Here is a 19,443-nt window from a genome sequence, read left to right on the forward strand (position 1 = left end):
AAGGCTTGCGATCCTGCTTCTTAACAGTGGAGGGTAAGACTTTCCTATTATCCTTGGATTCGATAAGGAATTTGTCTAGCACCTCCCCAAATAATTTGGCACCCTTGAAGGGAGCTGCAGCTAACTTCCACTTATCCTGCGACTCAACCTCCTCGGCCAACAGAGCTGCGGGATCCTCTCTGGGAGGGGAAGAAGCCAAGGGAACCCCAGGGTTAGAAGGGAGAGCATCCCTCTCCGCCAGGCGCCTGGCTTTCTCAAATTGCTTGTCAAGGGCCCTTTGACGCCTTTCAGCGTCCCTGGCCTCGGCCACCGAGTGGGTCTTGGGGTGTTTACCCTTACTGACCACCCGCACCCTGCCTGAACCATCCTCCATAGTTGGGGGAGAACCCACGTTCAGAACCTGCGGGGGACCCTGTCTACCAGCAAGGGAACCTGAGACAGAGGAATCCATGAGGAAAACACACAGGTTGATCAGGCAATTGGCAGAAAAGGACAGGCAACTCTGACAGACTGCTCTGCAATAGAGAAAAGTGAGAGAAATCATGATTAACACACTCCACAAGTAAAAGGAATGCACAACTAATGAAAAAGGGGAATACATGAGCAGAGCAGAGAAGGAGGAGGCTAATGAGGTTGTAGCTTGTTAGGCCAAAACATCAACCAGGATCTTCAGGGGGCCGCCCAGGAGCCAGCAATGAGGAGGGAAAAAACCTCTCCCATTTTTAAAACTATAGCCAATATGCAGGCCCGGGGCCTCCCTGTGCCAGGACTCAGGCATGGAGGCTCTGAGCCAGCACCGCTTGGAGATCGATGAAGGTGGCCCAGGGGCAGTTGAGGGATGGAGAAGGCCCCCGCTGACCCCGGTGTCCACCCAGCGGCCTCCCGGCAAGACGAGGCTGAAGCAGAGGCCAGGGCCTTAAAAGGGCGCGAAACTCCCAGCCCTAAAATGGCCGCCGCAACAGCGTGAGGGGAAAGAGAGAGAGAGCGTGGGCACGTGCGCTTAAGCCTGCAGGCCCCGCTTGCCTCTGCGGCAACGCTCCTCAAATACTAGGGCCAAGGCGAAAAAACTTCATGGAAAACAATAAAAGTGACAAACGCAGCCTCGCTGCAGTCCCTGGAGCCTCTAGCCGCCCGCTGCGCTTTTAAAGAATCAGCGGCATGCCTCCGAAACCAGCGACAGGCGTGCGGCTTGGAAGCACCCCCCCCCCACTGCCGTCTACCTCCCAGCCTCGCACGAGGCTTCAATAACAGCAATCCAGGCTGCCACAGTAAGAGAAAGGAAGAGAATAAAACGAATAGAATTAAAGGGAAAAGACAGTTGGAGAGTCCAAGTTAGGGAAAAATAAGTCAAAAAAACCTGGAGGTCACAGAAAGACAATCCGATCGGGCTGGACTGAGAATTTTTTCTGGCGGACGTGGCCACGCAAGGAGGCGTGGCCAGGGAAAAGACTTCTCAGTCCAGGGCAAGCAGACTGTGATAATACCCATACTTGGACTCTCCAAGCAGTGTGCAGGAGAACTAGTAATCTTTCCTCAGTTTCCAGGCGCATGGGGAGGGGTGGTTTCAAGATGGCCCCTGGTTCCAAATTCAAAAAGCTCTTTTTTGCTGGAGCACATGGAAATGGCTTCTGCCTTTGCAGGCTGCTATGCGGCTGCCGCTGCCACTGGAGGCTCTCTCTCTCGCCTCCCCCTACCTCCCGCAGCTCTTTCTGAGCCTCTCCGGCTCTCACCTTGTTCTCTGGGGATCGCTGCCAGCGCAGGCCCTCCAGGGCGTTTTAACAAGCCGTGGTTCGTGGCTCAACCCCTGAGGGGAGCAGGGGGAGCGGTCCTGCGCCTGTGAACCCTACAGCAAGGGCTTGCTTCCAGGAAGCTTGTGCCCTATCCTCCTGCTGCCCGGCCAAGGTCCTCACTGAGTGTCTTCAGATTCACTCAGTGGCCAGGGCAGCGTGCCCAAAGAGCTTATCTGACTCAATCCAATCACGAGAGGATAAGGTCAACCCACTCTGGATACTCCTCCCCACTCACTATGGAGAATGCCTGTTCCAAGGCCGCCATAATTGCAAACGGCCATTAACATCCAGCCATAAATCAAGGACTACTTGTATTTATTCCAAGCTCAGAACAAAAGTTCAATTTTTAAGATATTTTAAGATATTTTCTATTATCAACACTGTTGGAATAACACTCTTCAGAACCAAGTTCGTTTTGAGATCATATTCTATTTATAACTTATAATACAGAAAACAGCCCTTATTAGGCACAAATATTTTGAGGTGTTGAACCCTTGATTTTTCTCAATATAGGAATAAAACAACAAACAGCAACAATCCCAAATGCTCTCATTCTTTTATACCTCATGCAAACTGGAAGCATCTGCTTCTAATTTTAAAATTAAATACATCTCAGTGACATTCCAAACTCAAGGAACTGTGATTAATTTAAAGCTAGAATTAGGTAGCACACAGCTATTCTCATGTGAGACAGAACAGAAAACAAACTATACAGTCCTAGAACAATGGATTGCAACAATATGGCTCATTACTAGCCGCAAAATTCCTCCATATAAGACTGCCATCTCCTTCCTGGAATGAATGATTTACAAGTTCATACATAAATACATTAGGTGAAAATGTGGGTTGTCTGGTTTTAGCTTAGTATGCTGTTTAAACTCAGTTCAGCGAGATTTGTAAACCAGAATCTATGGATCAGCATTATGTAAGAAAACAAAAAGCAACTATGGTTTACTAAACCCTATTATGGATAAAACAAACCTAATTCTGAAGTACCGTCTCTTGCCAGTCACATCTACCCGACCCACCACAGCAGGGAGCCAGGGAATGCTGCGGGTCCCATCCCCAAAGAAGATACACCTGGTGGGACCCAGAAGAATGGCCTTCTCCGTGGTGGCTCCCTCTTTCTGAAACATCAGAGATTAAAACAACCCCCACTCTAATACTCTTCTGGAAGGTGCTGAAGACCTGGTTCTGGGGAACCAGGGGAAGACCTGGCCTGGGGAACCCAGAGCAGGATGGAGCCCATTCAATGGCTCTTGTCATCAACTGTTGCCGGGATGGGGGATGGGGAGGATTTTTTAAATGATTTTATTATTATATAAATTTATTTGATTTTTTAAATTAGTTTTATTGTTTTAAATGTGTTTTTTATATTCTGTAAGCCACCCTGAGTCACAATGAGTGAATAGGCACCAATATAAATGTAATAATAAATAAATAAATATTTAAAAAAATCAAAAGTGAAATCCTAAATTGGCTCAAAACATGGTACAAGTTCCCACTTCTGCAAATATCACTAGTGATTTAAATATCAAAAAAGAAGATGGCAACTATGTGCATGATATTTCTAAAGAATCTAGTATGAAATATAAGTGTCAGCTTCTGCCTTGCTGTTGTTTCAGCTGCCATGAAACGGGAAGGGGGGGCTGGTATTTGAGAGGGGTTAATTGATGTGCTGGAGGAATGTTCTAGGATGTACCAGACGTTGGGATTGCGCATGCGTGTGTGTTTCCCGCCTGCATCAACGGCCCCGACATTCCATCTTCGGCCGTCTTTTTGAAGTTATCTCACACCTGACACTTGAAGGACTTATGATTGGACTGGAGCTATGATCCTAAGGGGGGGGGAATGGGCTATTCTATATATCAATTGCTTTCGCGCCTAATTAAGCAGACTTTGCTTCGCTACTGCTCGCTTACCATTTATAATTAGTAAAAGTACTTTTGATTTCCAAGCCATGGAGTCTCTTAGTCTTCTTTCCTAATTATGTAATGGAGCGGTGCTGACAAGAAGCAAAGTCTGAAAAAAAAAAACCTTTCCAGGAGATTTACGTCTACCGAGAAGGGAGATAATGTCTTCTCCGATCAGAGAGGAGGAGGGGGCCGTTGGAGGTGCGGATTCCAGTGGAGTAGGACCTCCCGACCTTTCTCTACACGAGCCCAGCCCGGCCGACCTCTCCTTACACGAAGATTTATTTCAACTGCAAATTTCCAGCCAGCCTGAACCTCCCCCCCCCACCCCGATGGTCAACTTCGGTGGGACAAAGAGAGACAGAGACAAGCTGGAATGCTGGAATCACCCAAAGACCACCCCGACAACCATCGCTGGAGCCGGGTGCCGTGAGAAAACCCCAGACGAGTGAATTCCCTGACGATTGGAACCAAAGGTACTTTGGGGAAAGAAGGGGAGGCGATGAAGGAGACTGGAAAAACTGGCAGCACCAGGGGCCCATGAGAAGACCCCAACGGAGTGAATTACCTGATTATTGGGGTCAAACATTCTTAGGGGAAAGACGGGGGGAGGAGGAAAAGGACTGGAGAAATTGGCAACGTTACCCACGCCCGCCATCTCCCCCTCCCCCTCGGCCTGCTTCACCCCCTGCGGCTAGAAATTTTGCTGACCAAGGAGGGCCTCCCCCCCGAAGACATCGGATGGCTAAAATCCCTCCCTTGCCTGTGCGTTACAATGGTGATTCTGCTAGCCTGGCCTCTTTTCTTATGCAAGTGTTTAATTACATGGAGATTTATGGCCGAGACTTTGAAACTGACATCATGAGGGTCAGAATGGTTCTTTTGTCATTAGATGGTGAAGCGGCTAAATGGTCAACTGCTTTGCATATGTCTGGCTCTCCCCTCTTGGGGAATTTCAACCGCTTCATGGAGGCTTTCCGCCGACGTTTTGATGACCCGTTAACTGAGAAGCGGAGCAAATTGAAGTTTTTAACCTTTGAACAAGACGATAGACCTGTCGCCCAATACATCCAGGAATTTCAGTGTCTTTCACAATACATGAGAGGTTGGGGGGAGGACGCCCTACTGGACAGATTTGCTGAAGGATTAAATGAAGACATTTATCAGCAATGTGTCAATCGTAACCTGCCTAGACGTTTAATCACATGGTTTGAGCATGCAGCGGATGCTGAACTCGACTTAACCCGTCTCCGTTATGCTAAAGAGGAAAGAAGGAAGCGGAAAGAGAGGGCGGCCAAGTCCCTCCCCCCTCCAGCCACTCAATCACTCTTCAAACGACAAGGTGAAGCAAGGGGGCCCCCTTCCGGCCTCTCCAGGCCTTTAACATGCTTTCGTTGTGGCAAATTAGGGCACACCGCCCCCGAATGTCGTGCTAAATTACCCCTCTCTGCTCAACTCCCTCCCAAACGTGAGGAAAAGCCTGGAAGGGGCCCTGAGAAGAAGAAGAAGGAAACGGCTTTCGCTGTGGAATCCAACCCCCCTCCTTTTGCCCAGCCATTAGAGGGAGACGCGGACGCTAACTCCTCTTCTTCGGAGGACTCCGATGACGACACATCGCCTCACTGGGTGAGTGCAAACAAGGGGCCCCTGCTAATCCCTATTGAGTTAAAAGTTCCTCCTGAGGGGAAACCTGCCGCCCTCCTGGCCTTACTTGATTCAGGCTGTTCCCGATCCATGATCAACCCAGCCATGGTGGAAAAATTAGGCCTCAAATTGCGCACTTTGAAAACCCCAATTGTGTTTTGCCAAATAGATGGATCCATTGCGGGGGGGGGCGCCCATTTTTTTACGGAGCCTTTGGAAATGACCATGGGTACCCATACTGAATTAATCTCCTTTGTGGTCGCACCTGGCATGGACAGGCCACTCATTTTGGGCATCGCATGGCTCCGGAAGTGGAACCCTCACATAAATTGGCGGACAGGCCGCTTACGCGTTCGCTCGAAGGTGCCTCCAGTGGGGGAGGGCTCTCCGGACCAACCTATCACTGACGTTCCTGAAGTGGCCGCTAGTGGGCAGGAGAGGATTGCAGGAGAGGAGAAAATTCCGAAAGAATATTTGGATCTTAAGGAGGTCTTCAGCGAAAAATCTTCGGACATTCTGCCCCCCCACAGGCCTACTGATTGCTCCATTGACATTTTACCCGGGGTTAAACTCCCTAAACCCCAGATTTACTCCATGTCGCCCAGGGAAATGGAGGAGATGCGTTCTTTCATTGACAAAAATTTGAAACGTGGTTTCATTGAACCGGCTCGACCCAAGGTGTACTTGTACTGTTTCGTGAAAAAAAAGATGGCTCTCTTCGTCTATGTTGTAACTTTAAAAATCTTAACGCTGTATCAGCTCAGAACCTCTACCCACTCCCATTGATGAAAGACTTGTTGGCACAGCTAGGGAAGGGCCGCATCTTTACTAAATTGGACCTCCGAGAAGCTTACTATAGAGTACGCATTAAGGAAGGGGACGAATGGAAGACTGCTTTCAACTGCCCTCTTGGCTGCTTCCAGTTCCGGGTTATGCCTTTTGGCCTACAGGGGGCTCCTGCTGTTTTCATGCAACTTATTAATGAGATCTTGCACGATCATCTGTACAAGGGCGTTATCGTGTACCTGGACGATATCCTCATTTATACTCGCAGTTATGACCACCACGTCAATCTGGTGCGCACTGTTTTGAAAAAACTCCGTGCCGCTGACCTTTATGCAAAATTGTCTAAGTGTGAGTTTCACCAAACTAAAATTGACTATCTGGGCTATCGCATCTCCCCTGATGGCATTGAAATGGACCCTGAAAAAGTGAAGGCGGTCACTGAATGGGACGCGCCCAAAACTCGTAAACAATTGCAAAAATTTTTGGGTTTCGCTAATTTCTACCGTCAATTCATTCCCTCTTTTGCTAAGATTGCTCTCCCTATTACTAATTTGCTCAAGACGAAAGGCGACCCGAAGCCTAAACCTAATAAGCCTTTGGACTGGAACATGGAATGCCAGGCGGCATTCGAGAAACTTAAACGCCTTTTTGCCGCTGAGCCAGTTCTTAAGCATCCTGATCTCGACCGGCCTTTCGTCGTCCAGGCTGATGCCAGTGATGTCGCCGTCGGAGCCATTCTGCTGCAAGCCAACGACCAAGGTAACTTGCAGCCTTGCGCATACACCTCCCGAAAACTCACTGACACGGAGAGGCGTTGGGCGGTTTGGGAGAAGGAGGCTTTCGCGGTCCGTTGGGCTCTCGCTACTTGGCGCCATTTCCTGGAGGGCGCTAAACACCCATTTGAGGTTTGGACTGACCACAAGAACTTGGAAGCGTTACGAACGCCTCGTCGTCTCTCCCCTAAACAAATGCGATGGGCCCAATATTTCAACCGTTTCAATTTCACTCTAAAGTATATCCCGGGCGGGAAGAACTTCATGGCGGATGCTTTGTCCAGATTACCTCAATACAATTGCTCTAAACTGAGTATCGTCCAACCGCTCCTGGCAGCTCCGGTACTCACACGTCAACAGACCCAGGCTCAGAGGGAAGTGCCTCAAGATCTCCTTTCTGACCTACAAAAAGCTCTTCCTCACGACGACTGGTTTCTGAACCATCGGGACGAGTGCACCATGAGAGACGATCTACCGTGGATTGGTGCTAAATTATACATCCCCGCCTCCCTACGGCTTGTCGTCCTTCGTCGCGCTCATGACTCCAGATTGGCGGGTCATTTTGGGTTCGTAAAAACTTTGCATCTCGTGAAGAGACAATTCTGGTGGCCCTCTTTAAAAAAGGACATTGAACTTTATGTGGCCAGTTGCCCAGTTTGCGCTGTCGCCAAAAAACCGCCGGGGAAACTGCAGGGACTCCTCCAGTCCGTCGCTCGCCCGGTTGCCCCTTGGAAGGAGATTTCTATGGACTTTATTGTTGAGCTTCCCGAAAGCCAGGGGCACACCCTTATCTCTGTGGTCACTGATTTGTTTTCCAAGCAAGTTCATTTCGTGCCTTGTCACAAAATTCCTTCCGCCAAGGCATTAGCTAAACTGTTTATTTCACACATCTACCGTTTGCATGGGGTGCCCGACCGTATTATCTCCGATCGTGGGGTCCAATTCACATCTAATTTTTGGAAGGAATTTCTCAAGTGCATTGGGTCCGCCCAGGGCCTTAGCTCCGCCTACCATCCTCAGACTAATGGCGGCTGTGAACGTACAAATTCCGTCCTTGAGCAATATTTACGTTGTAAATTCTGTAAGCCACCCTGAGTCACAATGAGTGAATAGGCACCAATATAAATGTAATAATAAATAAATAAATATTTAAAAAAATCAAAAGTGAAATCCTAAATTGGCTCAAAACATGGTACAAGTTCCCACTTCTGCAAATATCACTAGTGATTTAAATATCAAAAAAGAAGATGGCAACTATGTGCATGATATTTCTAAAGAATCTAGTATGAAATATAAGCCAGTTTCCCAGATGTTCTTTAAAAAATTGTTTCCATATTTCCCAAGAGTCACTCTGTGCGAGTTGGCTGGCTAAATAAATTTAATAATGAATTAATAATAATAATAATAAATGTAATAAATATTTCAGAAAGCACCATTTTTAGAGAAATTTTAGGGAAAGAGTCCTCAAATCATGTTAATTCCACAATCCACAATATATTTTTATGTGGCATAAAAACAATGCAGGTCATTTATTTCAATATGGTATAGACTTTATACATCCATTTTCAAGAATGACATCATCATCCCACCAGTTACTCCCCACTGATTTAACACCCATACATATCATACATATCAAACCTTTAGTATTTACCTTAATTGATAGTGATTTTTTGCAAGGACAAATCTTGTAAGTTCCTTCTATAAGAACAAAATAAAGAGGAGGAGGAGACCACCACTAAAGGAAGCATAGATGCCTGAAATAACAATCTGGAAGCCAAATGTTTCAACTTATGAACCATTCTGCAGTTTAATATTCTAGTTTACATGACAATATAATAATCTATGAAATCTTTTCTGCCCCTGGCAGGGAGGTCCTCTCTCTCTAAGTATGTTAAATTGAAAAGTAACCAAACAAACTACTTTGCCTATTATGGTTATTTGCTTTCTCCTCCTTAATCAACCCTAATGTCCCATCAGATGAAGTACATGCTTAAGATTTAATACATTAGTAACTTTAAAGGTGTGATAAAATTCTTTTTGCAATAACAGATTTTTAACAGCTTGACGACACCTAAATTGGGCTTACTATGGCGACTACCAACTATAAATCTGTTTTGATGGCAAAGTAAGTATAATTAAAATGCATTTAGGGAGAGTGAAGCAACAATGCATCCAAACACCAATTGCAGGAATCCCCAACCTTTATAGCCTGGTAGGTACACCTGGAATTTTCAAAGCATCTAATTTTATGTATGTGTTTAATTTCAATAGCCACCCATTTCAGAAAATGACTCTGGGAGGCAAGGAACTTATAAAAACTTGCATAAAATGGTTGATATAAGCACTGCCAGCCACAAAACTCCTATTTAGGCAAAACTCCCAAAGGCAAGCTATTGAAGTTGCTCCTCAGGAATGTCTCTAGAGCTTCTCTCTTCTCCAGCTACTGTGTTTCTGGGCAGGTGGGCACCTCCCAAACAAAACTCTAGGCAGCAGCCACTTATCATTTTTATATTTTGTATTTTACATATGGGAGCTGTTACAGGTCCAGAGGAATTCTTGGAGACTGAGATTATGTTAAACTTAGGTTTTGCAGTATACTAGTTTCCATTTTTTGTGTTTTTTAATTAAAAGAATCTGAAAATCAGGTGTGGCAGAGAGCTTGGCAAAAACCCACTGGCATTACATTGCTGTTTAATGCCTTTGTAGCCAAACAGCAATGTAATGAATGCAATACAAGTTACATTTGAGGAGTAGAATGCTTACAGTATTCTATATTTTAGACAATATTCTTCATGCTGGTGAGATGTTCCAAAGTTGGGCTCCAACTACAAGAACCAGATTCAAGCTCACATTGAAACCCAGAAGCTCTCTGGGGGACCTTAGGATTCAGCCTCTCAGCATAAAGTCCCTCACAGGGTGCTCGCAGTACAGGCACAAAATAAGGAGCGTGTATTTTGTGTGCAATTTGTAAGGCATGTTATAAGCTAAAGCACCTTCACTTTTTTAAAACAGCAATTTAAGAGAAACAAAACATTGTTGAGTTTTGACACAATTGTCAGTCTCACGAGGCAGATCGGATCTGACTCCACAGAAAAACTGGATTAGCAGATCGGCGGGGTGGGTGGGGAGTGGCAGGCACCTGCATGAATGTGCACACCTCCATTTGCACAGGGGAACCCACATCACTTGCACAAATTGAGCTTTGTATGCAAGCGCCCACTGCCCAGTTCCGAACAGGCTGCAACACGGTAATGGGCTATGGCCTGAGATTTGGGACCCCTGTTCTAGAATATACTATATTGAGATAGGCTACAGTAACAGAATTTTGCATTCTAGTGTTTACTTTCTGTCCCTCTTAGACCTGACTGAGTCAGGAAGGAACAACCAGAGCCACTTCCTAACGCTAACACCTCAATTCTGCCCTTCTGGTTTCTGTAAGAGCTTCAGAATATTCCCTTCAAGGCCATTTCCATTCCAAATTTATTACAAATCAGAGTTTTAAACAAAACACTATAAAATAAGAATTAAAAATACAAAACAGAACAGGGTTGAAATTGACAGCAGATTAATTGATGTGTAATCAGTGTGCTGATTTTACAAGCCATATAGAAGAATTTGGCTACATCAAGGAAACTAAATCATACTCATCTCATACTAGTAAACAAGCATAAAAATGACCAGAATTCCTGAGGCGTGTTATCAAGAAAGGAGATATAAGGCTGTTCTTAGGATACTTACAGAGGGTATAGTACAGGGGTCTCCAAACTTGGGAACTTTTAAGACTTGTGGACTTCAACTCCCAGAAATCCCCAGCCAGTTGTTTAAAAAATCTCATTGGTTTTTAAGCAAATGGAGTGCCACATAAGGAGGATGGGGTGCCTCAGGGGAATGGAGGAGACCACGGGAAGCCTGGCACAGATTATCTCTCCACTCAGGAGCTGAAAATCGTCCCTCACAAAACCCATGCTTTAGGAGTTTTAGCCCCTAAGTGGAGAGGTGCAAGCAGCGGGCACTGGGCCTCTCTACCCCCTAAGGCACACCATGCCCGTTACCTCATCCCACTGCCTTTCAACTCAGGGATTAAAATCTCTGCTTGGATTTCAACTTTCTCTTATTTCTGGGGGCTGGTTGAAAAAGCGAAGACTGATCATTGAGTTACTTTTTCATCACCATATTAATTGCAAATGATTGCTAAACAAGGCAGTCACTGAATGAAACCTGTGTTTGCTCTAACTGCAGTGGATGTCCTCCTAGAAAAACTGACATTTCTGAGACTCACACAGATTGTCCTTAAATTATGATCAGTGATCATTCAAAATTATGACTGACTTACTTGAGAAATACTTACAATCTGGATTCCAACAGTTGCTCTCCCTCCACAGTCATGTTCTGCACTTCAAGCCTTGACTACAAGGCCACAGATGAGGACAGTCTGCAACATCCCACAATCACATCACAATGTTTTATGATGATTTTGCTGAAATCTGGATTGACTTCTCATTTATGGTGAAGCTGCCTATAGCGAACCAAAGGTTCACTTAACAATTGTGGTGGTTGTTCATAATGACTGCCACAATCATTATCACCAAAAAATGTCATTATGACTCTCATGAGGAGTATGACTCATGATGGGCATACTTCATTATCGGCATAACTCGAGGACTACCTGTAAAACCGTCTCAGTCTGTCCTGATTCTTAACTGTCCTCAATATTCATGTATTTATTTATCAAACACGTATAGCCACTTGTCTCACCAAAACTGACTCTGAGTGACATACAACAATGAAGTAAACCAACAGATATAAAAATATAAAGATTTCCATTATAAAATATATATGCAAACCCTAAGTGGAGAGAGGATCAGAATGGCCTTTTCAACAACAGAGCCATACAAGCAGGTCTCAGGTTTCGTGGGAAGCCCAGGCATGACAACATAACCAGATCTTGAGGGATTTCTGAAATGGCAGAAGGGATGGAACTAATCTCATTTGGGGGGGGAGATGTTCCAGGAGGCAGGTGCTCCTGGGACCCACCAAATGTAGGCAGAGGTCTTCTTGGCCAGATCTAATAGGATGAATTGATGTGACCAAGGCTGGAATATGGAAAGAACTCATCAAAACCTATGAGTTTTTTCAGCCATCTTGTTATGATGTGTGTTCATGCACCCATTTCAACTTAAGTCAATACTGCCTTCCAACTTAATATACTTGGAGCACAAGATACTCGCTGGAACATAAGACTTAGTAATAAAAGAAATGTAAGGTTCCAACTGGGCACTGAACAGTAGTTACACATGAGCTTTATCTATAAAAATATGCCAATAAAAGTTCCAAGGAAAACTTCTGTGTTTTAAGTATGGCATTAACTCAAGGCTGAGTTGCTGGATGTCAATAAGTATCCAGCAACATTGGTTCCACTAGTCTGTCTGAATGGAGATACCCTCCCTCTGAAGGAATTTGTTTACAGTTTGGGAGCCCTCTTGAGAGTCATGTTAAAGGGGTCTTTTGCCCAGGTTCCTCAGGGTGTTAGCAGTGACCCAATCTGCTTCTACCACTACCCAGCTGATTGCTTAATGTATACTGCATAAGGCAGCCCAGAATGGCATCTGATCCAAAAGGTAGCACTGGGATCACTGCAGAGTTAATTGGGAGGTAAATGCCAGTGCAGTGATTTTCTAATATCACTGCACTGACCGTCAGTGGAATTTGGGGTCCAAGAAAAAGTGTCATTATTATCTACAGATCATAAAGCACAGGGATAGATTCAGTACCTCCTGGCCAAGATGGAAACTTCAGAAGGCCCACGATGACTCACCCTCCCAACAGAGTTTGGTAGAGAAGTTGTGGCCCCCACACTTCAGAAATCTCAACTCCCAAGTGACTACCCAGCCCCCTCCCCCCATTCGTCCTATTCCACTGAGCCTTTTACATTCATTTACAGAAACATTGGGGGGAGGTATTTTAGTTTTTATAAAATATTTGTACTCTTTCATATTTGTACTATTAAAAATTTACCCAGAATCCCAATGGTAAATAAATGTTTCATCAAAGTACAAGTAGTCCTTGACTTACAACATTCATTTAGTGACTGTTATAAGTTACAACAGCATTGTAAAAAGTGACATGACCCTTGAAACATCCCCATAGTCATGTGATCAAACTTCAACTGTTTGACAACTGACTCATATTTATGGACAGCTGCAGTGTCCTGGGGTCCTGTGATCCCCTTTTGTGATCTTCCCACAAGCAAAGTCTATGAGGAAGCCAGATCCACTTTACAACTGTATTACTAACTTAACAACTGCAGTGATTCACTAAACAATTGTGGCAAGAAAGGTCGTAAAATGGGGCAAAATTCACTGTCTTGCTTAGCAACAGAAATTTCGGGCTCAAATTTGATCATGTCAAATGTATTGCAGCTTAATACTGAAAGTTGATGACATTCAGCTACTCACATTTGAATCTGCTTCTGTGGTCATTTTCAGTCACATAATAATTTTGACGCAATTTTAAAACAATGTACAAAAATTTCAATAATGAAATGTCCACATTTAACAAACACAAACAAAATCTATTCAGCATAGTTGATTTTCTATAAGAGCTACAGATTTTCAGCAATCTAGAATCAAAATGACAAAGTCCCCATTTTCTGATTTGGAAGGAAGCGTTTTTTTACTGTGGATACAGTAGAAAAACAACAAAAGCAAGTTTCTACAAGGAAATGAGAGAAACTCAAAATCTGAACCTGAACTCTGCAATATATGTCCACAGCTGCCCAATGCAATTTTTAATTAAAAGACCAATTTGAACCACATTTTCTCTGTCCAAAATATCACATTAGTCCTACTATATGTTTGTGAACATATAGCTTGGGAATTCTCACCTCTTGGATCAATTACATCACTGTAAAATTCAGATTGCAGTCTAAGCACACTGACACAAAAATTAGAGAGATTACTAGAGCAGGTCAACTTCATCTAATTTAGCATTCTAGATCACAGAGTGGTCAATCGAGTATTTGAGATCAGCCGATCATGATTTTTGGAAACAGAACATAAAATAATATCAATAATAATTGATTCTCTGTGACTTGATCCAATCCCCTAAACCAGACACAAGCTATCGCATCAGGATACAAGAGCTTCTATACTTTTAACCATGGATTATGTAAACAAATCCTCCCTTTAAATATTGTTGAATTTCCCTATGTTTAATTTTAATAGATAAACCTATGCTTTAATATTGTGAGAGGGAAAATGAATGCTCACATCTTCCATAATTTTCATAATTTTACCTTTATCACCTATGTTCCCTCCCAGGTCACTGCTTTTCTTCACTGGGAAGGTGTTCCAGCCCCCTAATCATTTTGGATGCCTTTGTTGTCTTTTTTCCCTTGATAAAATAGCCCGTTTTTCAAGTATGATGATGACCAGGGTTGCATGTAACATTCCAAGTGTGGTCCAATCATATTATAGTGGCTAGTTAATTTTTGGTTGGAACTTAACTTTTTCAAAGTACCCATAATACTTCTGGCTAATAATTACTATGTCTGTCTTCAAGAACCTTTTCCTTGTCACTCATCACTAGTTTGGATCCCATCATTGTACACATGTGAAATTTTTGAGAAAAAAAATGTGCCAGACACTTTTTGCAATGGGAACCGCATCTTTCATTATTCATCCACTTTGGAGAGATCATTTTGAAGTTCCCAGAGTCTTCTTTTGATTTTACAACTGATACCACTGGCAAATTGGCCAATTCTCTACTCGATTCTAAGTCCAAATAAATTAAAGGTAACTGTCCAAATACTGTGCCCATTTTGAACATCTACGGCAGGACCTGCTCTTTTATTGTATGGTTTTAAGATTTTATAAGAGCTTTGGATGAGGGAAACCAACAAAAGCTTTTTGAAATATCAAATATACAATCTATTGACTATAACCAGTCTACATGCTTGCTGACTTCTTCGTAGAAGCCATGTTGGTTCTTTAGAGCAAACTTTTACTGCCTCTTCAATAATGCTTTTTATCATTTACTTAGAAAGAATATTATAGGCCAGCCAATCCTGCCTCCTCCCTACATCCTTTTAAAACCTGGAGTTAATGATTTTTGAGTTTTCACAAAAAGATGTCAACTGTAGACAGAAACAGAATAACTCTACGAATTTCCAAGTGGATATTGTTGTGACAATATATTTTTTAATTTATCAACTGAGAACCGATTTGGGGTAGTGGTGAAAGCATCAGGCAGGAAACCAGGAGTCCATGATTCCTAGTCCTGCCTTGGACACAAAGTTGTGTGGGTGACCTTGGGCACTTTCTCTCAGCCCTAGGAAGGAGGCAATGGCAAATCACTTCTGAAAAAAACTTGCCAAGAAAACCACAGGGACTTGCTCAGGCAGTTCTCCAAGAATCAGATACAAGAAGAACAAATGAGGGAACCTTAGTGCTCCCTGTGCTTGGTTGCTTGTTTGAATCACCTGATGATGTTAGCTAGACATCTGCAAGAAAAGAAGTTCAGCCCCAAGGGCCCCTCGTTTGAACCCTGATACACAAATATTCTCCTCAGTCGAAGAACAAATGCCATTAGTTAACATGGGAATTTAGGACTGAAATCTCAATTAGGATGTTAGCTACAGGTCATTTTAATTGGTATATAATGGCCAAAACATAATATTTCAAGTCAAATATCAAGTATTTAGTTATCTCAATTTAACTACAATTAACTCTAACAGTTATACTCAGGTCAATGGTATCACTGCCTCACAAGCATCCAACTTTGGAATTAAGCCTACATTGCACTAATTTTCAGACATGTGACATCAGTTTAATTTATTTATTTTTATCAATAACTAAGGCAGCAAACATACCTAATAATCTTTCCTCCACCTATTTTTCCCACAACATCCCTGTGAGGTGAGTTGGGCTAAAAGAGCAGCTGGCCCCAAGTCACTCAGTTTCCATGCCTAAAGCGGGACTACAACTCCCAATCTCCAGGTTTCTATCCTTAACCACTGGGCCAAAATGGCTCTAACCAAATAACTGATTCTAACCTTACAAAAAGATCACCAAAGGAATATGAAAGAACACCACTTAAGACAATAGCCATTCATACTTTTCCATTTACTGCTTTGTGTGAGAATCTTATATAGGAATACCAAATTCCCAACCTTACTTAAAAACATGGTGTAATATTGTGTCCATTCACTTTCAAATAGAGCCCACTAGATCTTAGCAGTTTCCACACATTACACTAAACAATATACCATCATTTACAAAGTACAATGCTTGGGTTTACAGGATCCAATCATCAAAATATATACCTACTGTTTTATCAATTGTTGTGCCATTTATCCAAATTTGATCTTTTAACAGGAATATTCTAAATATTCTAAACCACTGGGAATTTGTTGGACTATAGCAGTCTGTAAGATCAGTAAATAAATAATAAAATTAAGCTACCTTATGGCTTAGAGTGTGAACTGTAGTATGAATCATGCCTCTGCAAGAGTTCATCCTAAGAAGGCATTAACAGAAAGGACAGGGCTGCCTCTTCTCACAATTGCAGATTTCAGGGAGAACAGCCATTGTGAGGCACGGGCAAAGCTGCAGCAGCTCCCCTTTTATTCCCCACCCATCACACAAGCAAAGCAAGGTCTCCCCCACAACTAGACAACTGGCCAGGAGCCCCATCAGCATGACAATAAGAAAGCCCCGCTCTGTGATTAATCCCTTTCCCCTCGGAAAACGGCCTTCATCCACCGCTCAGCCTCTCCTCACAAACCAACCTGTTCCTGGCGGAAGAGCAAGGAGGCACCTCGGAGGCTGCCCAGCCGTTGCCCCGAGAGCCAACGGAGGGACTCGGGGAGCAGCCCGGCGCGAGGCGCCTGCAGGTGGGATGCTCTGCTGCTCCAAGGCCGGAGAGAGGAGACGGTTGCAGCATCCCGGACTTTTATCAGATGTTCGCCCAGCGGGGTTCCCAAGCCTCTCTGGCAACACGGCACACACACACACACACAGAGGCGCGCGCGCGAGGCCTCCTCCTCCATCTTCCACCCCCCCCACTGAGCGCCCCCCAATCGGCCACTTTTTAGGCCAACAACAGGCCCCGAGGCTGGATCTGGGGGGGGGGAAGCGCCCATGACCGAGACCCCCCGCAGACCCCCAGGTGGGCGCCTCCAGGTACGCCCCAGTCCCCACCCCGAGCGCCGGGGCGAGGAGGGGGGGTCGCTCGGCTCCTTTTCCCTCAGGGGGACAAAAGCTCCCAGGCCGGAGGAACCCGGGCCGCCGCCCCCCCCCCGCACAACCGGAGCGCGGCGCCTCAGCAGCTCCGGGCGGCCGAGAAGGGAAGGCTCGAAGCGGGCTCGACCAGCGGGGCTCCCGGGGGCGGCGACGGCGCTCACCAGGAGTAGGTCTGCTCCGCCATGGCGCCAGCCCTTGTCCTCGTCGTCCTCCCGCTGCCGCTCTCGGCTCCCTCCGCGTCTCGCGCTCAGCGGCGGCCCGGCTGCGGCTCCCGGCCCATCCTGGCGGTGATGGCGGCGGCGACTGGGAAGGCGGTCCCCGCCCAGGCGGAGGCGGCGAAGCCTCAGCGGCGGCCGCGCCGCACAGAACCAGCTGCGCTCCAGCGCCGGCGGGCGCGCCTCATAACCGAGCGGGAGAGCGGCGGCGGCGGCGGCGGCGACGGCGGGAACGGAGCGGGCCGGGCGAGCTCCAGAGGGGGAGGCCGCTCGCTCGCTCGCTCGTTCTTGCGCGGAGGGGGCGGGCGCGAGGCGGGGCGGAGGCGCGTCGCACGCACGCACGCACGCTCTCCGCGGGAGCCGGCGGCACGTCACGTGGCCCAAACAGGCTCACGTGCCTCGGCGCCTCGCATCGGGGAAGCCAGCGGCGCCTGGCGGAGAAAGGGACGAGCGAGAAGGCACCGCCCACCCAGCTGCGCGTGCGCACCGTGCGGAGTCGCCTTGGCGGCCTTCTGCGCTTGCGTGGGTTCTTCCAGGCCTGCCCAAGGGGGAACGTGGGGAAGCCGAGTCGGGCCGGTCACCGGGCCGCCCATTGGGCCGCCCAGCGCAAGGAGCACCGGGGTTCCGCTATATCTCGCTTTCCGGGCAGTAGAATCGTCCTTCCTATGTCCAAACAAAGTCCAAGCCGTGTTCCTCACCCTGCTGGTTGGGGAATTCTGGGAGTTGAAGTCCCTCCCCTCTCAGGAGAAATGCGGAGGATGCCCAAAGGGATTTTGGCCGTTTGGAGACAGGCCGGAGAGCTGAGGAAGACCCCACCAGCCCCGGACGTCTCCCTACGCCTTTTCCATTGACTGGCATGTTTTCCTCCCGTTCAGGGTTTTTCAGAAGTGCTTTGCCATTGCCTCCTTCCTAGGGCGGAAAGTGAGTGACTGGCTGGCCCAAGGTCTCCCAGCTCTGCCTGAGGGAGGACTAGAACTCGCGGCCTCCCAGTCTGTAGGCTGACGATGCCTTAAACTGGCTCTCATTTACTGGATTGGTAGTCTGTAGCGAAATGGTACTGAAGGGCTCAGATTTGGCCTCAGGGGCAGTCGATGTGGAGAGCCCATTTGGCGTAATGGTTAAGGCACCAGGCTAGAAACCGGGAGACGGTGAGTTCTAGTCTTCCCTTAGGCACAAAGCCAGGTGGGAGACCTTGGGCCAGTCACTCTCCCTTAGCCTTGGGAAGTAGGTAATGACTCACAATGCTTTTGAAAAATGTTTTCTTGATTAAATGTTTTTAGCCCTTGGTAAACCATTTATAAAGTTGCTGAGAGTCACCATATAAATTTAATAAATTATTATCCTAACATCAGTGGCTCTGCATCAGGCTGGAAGGAAGCGTCAGGTGGCATGCTGCAGGAATCTGTTGTCGGTCTGCAATTTATTACTAAATGACTTGGATGAGTTAGGAAATATGATTTATTTCATTTGCAGATGAACCAAATATTTTTCTTTGAAGTCATCTTTGGTTCATTAGAAGACAGTATCTAGTTTAAACTACAAGTAAACTTTATTTGGTCAATAACCAGCACAAAATAGAGACAAGTAGAAAATAAGTTTAAGATTAAGAGGATCTTGGGTTGTTGGAACAATAAATGGAAACCAGCAAAATGCATAGAAAAAAAAATAAAGGCATGGATATAGCATAGAACCTTTATGGTCAGCTGTACATGTCAAAGGGAATGTGAGTCAAAAGTGTGATCCCAGGAAATAAATACCATCCCAGGCTGTATCAACTGGTACTGATGCATTCCAATCCATACAGGGGTTTAAAACTCAGTATATTAATCCCTGATATTTCAGTCTTTGATAACAGAATAGCAGCAGTGCTGGACTGTGTATAGTGCATCACACAAAAAGCATCTAAGTCAGGAATTCTGCCCATGGAATTCTGCCACAAGGACAGGCCCAGCCTGAGTGGTATCTAATCCAGGGATACAATCCAGCCTGGGGCTATATTTAATTCCTGAGATCACACTTTTGACACATTCTCTGACATCTACAGCTGACCATAAGGTTCCATACTATATCCATGGCTTTAT

At 45.6% G+C, this 19,443-nt stretch overlaps 1 protein-coding gene across 1 annotated transcript in view; it reads right to left on the minus strand.

Annotated features, from left to right (window-relative positions):
- SPPL3 (signal peptide peptidase like 3) overlaps positions 1-17,655 on the minus strand; it is a 159,482-nt gene extending 141,827 nt beyond the window's left edge. The window contains exon 1 of the mRNA XM_087705870.1: positions 17,309-17,655. Within this exon, the coding sequence (XP_087561996.1) occupies positions 17,309-17,331 (23 nt within the window). The 5' untranslated portion in view covers positions 17,332-17,655. The remainder of the gene's footprint in view (positions 1-17,308) is intronic.
- Between the last annotated feature and the right edge of the window lie 1,788 nt (positions 17,656-19,443).

The sequence above is a fragment of the Thamnophis sirtalis genome, unplaced genomic scaffold, assembly GCF_051295495.1.
Source record: "Thamnophis sirtalis isolate CommonGarterSnake01/CBP01778 unplaced genomic scaffold, rThaSir2_p1.2 scaffold_2, whole genome shotgun sequence".
In the NCBI taxonomy this organism is placed as follows: Eukaryota; Metazoa; Chordata; class Lepidosauria; order Squamata; family Natricidae; genus Thamnophis; species Thamnophis sirtalis.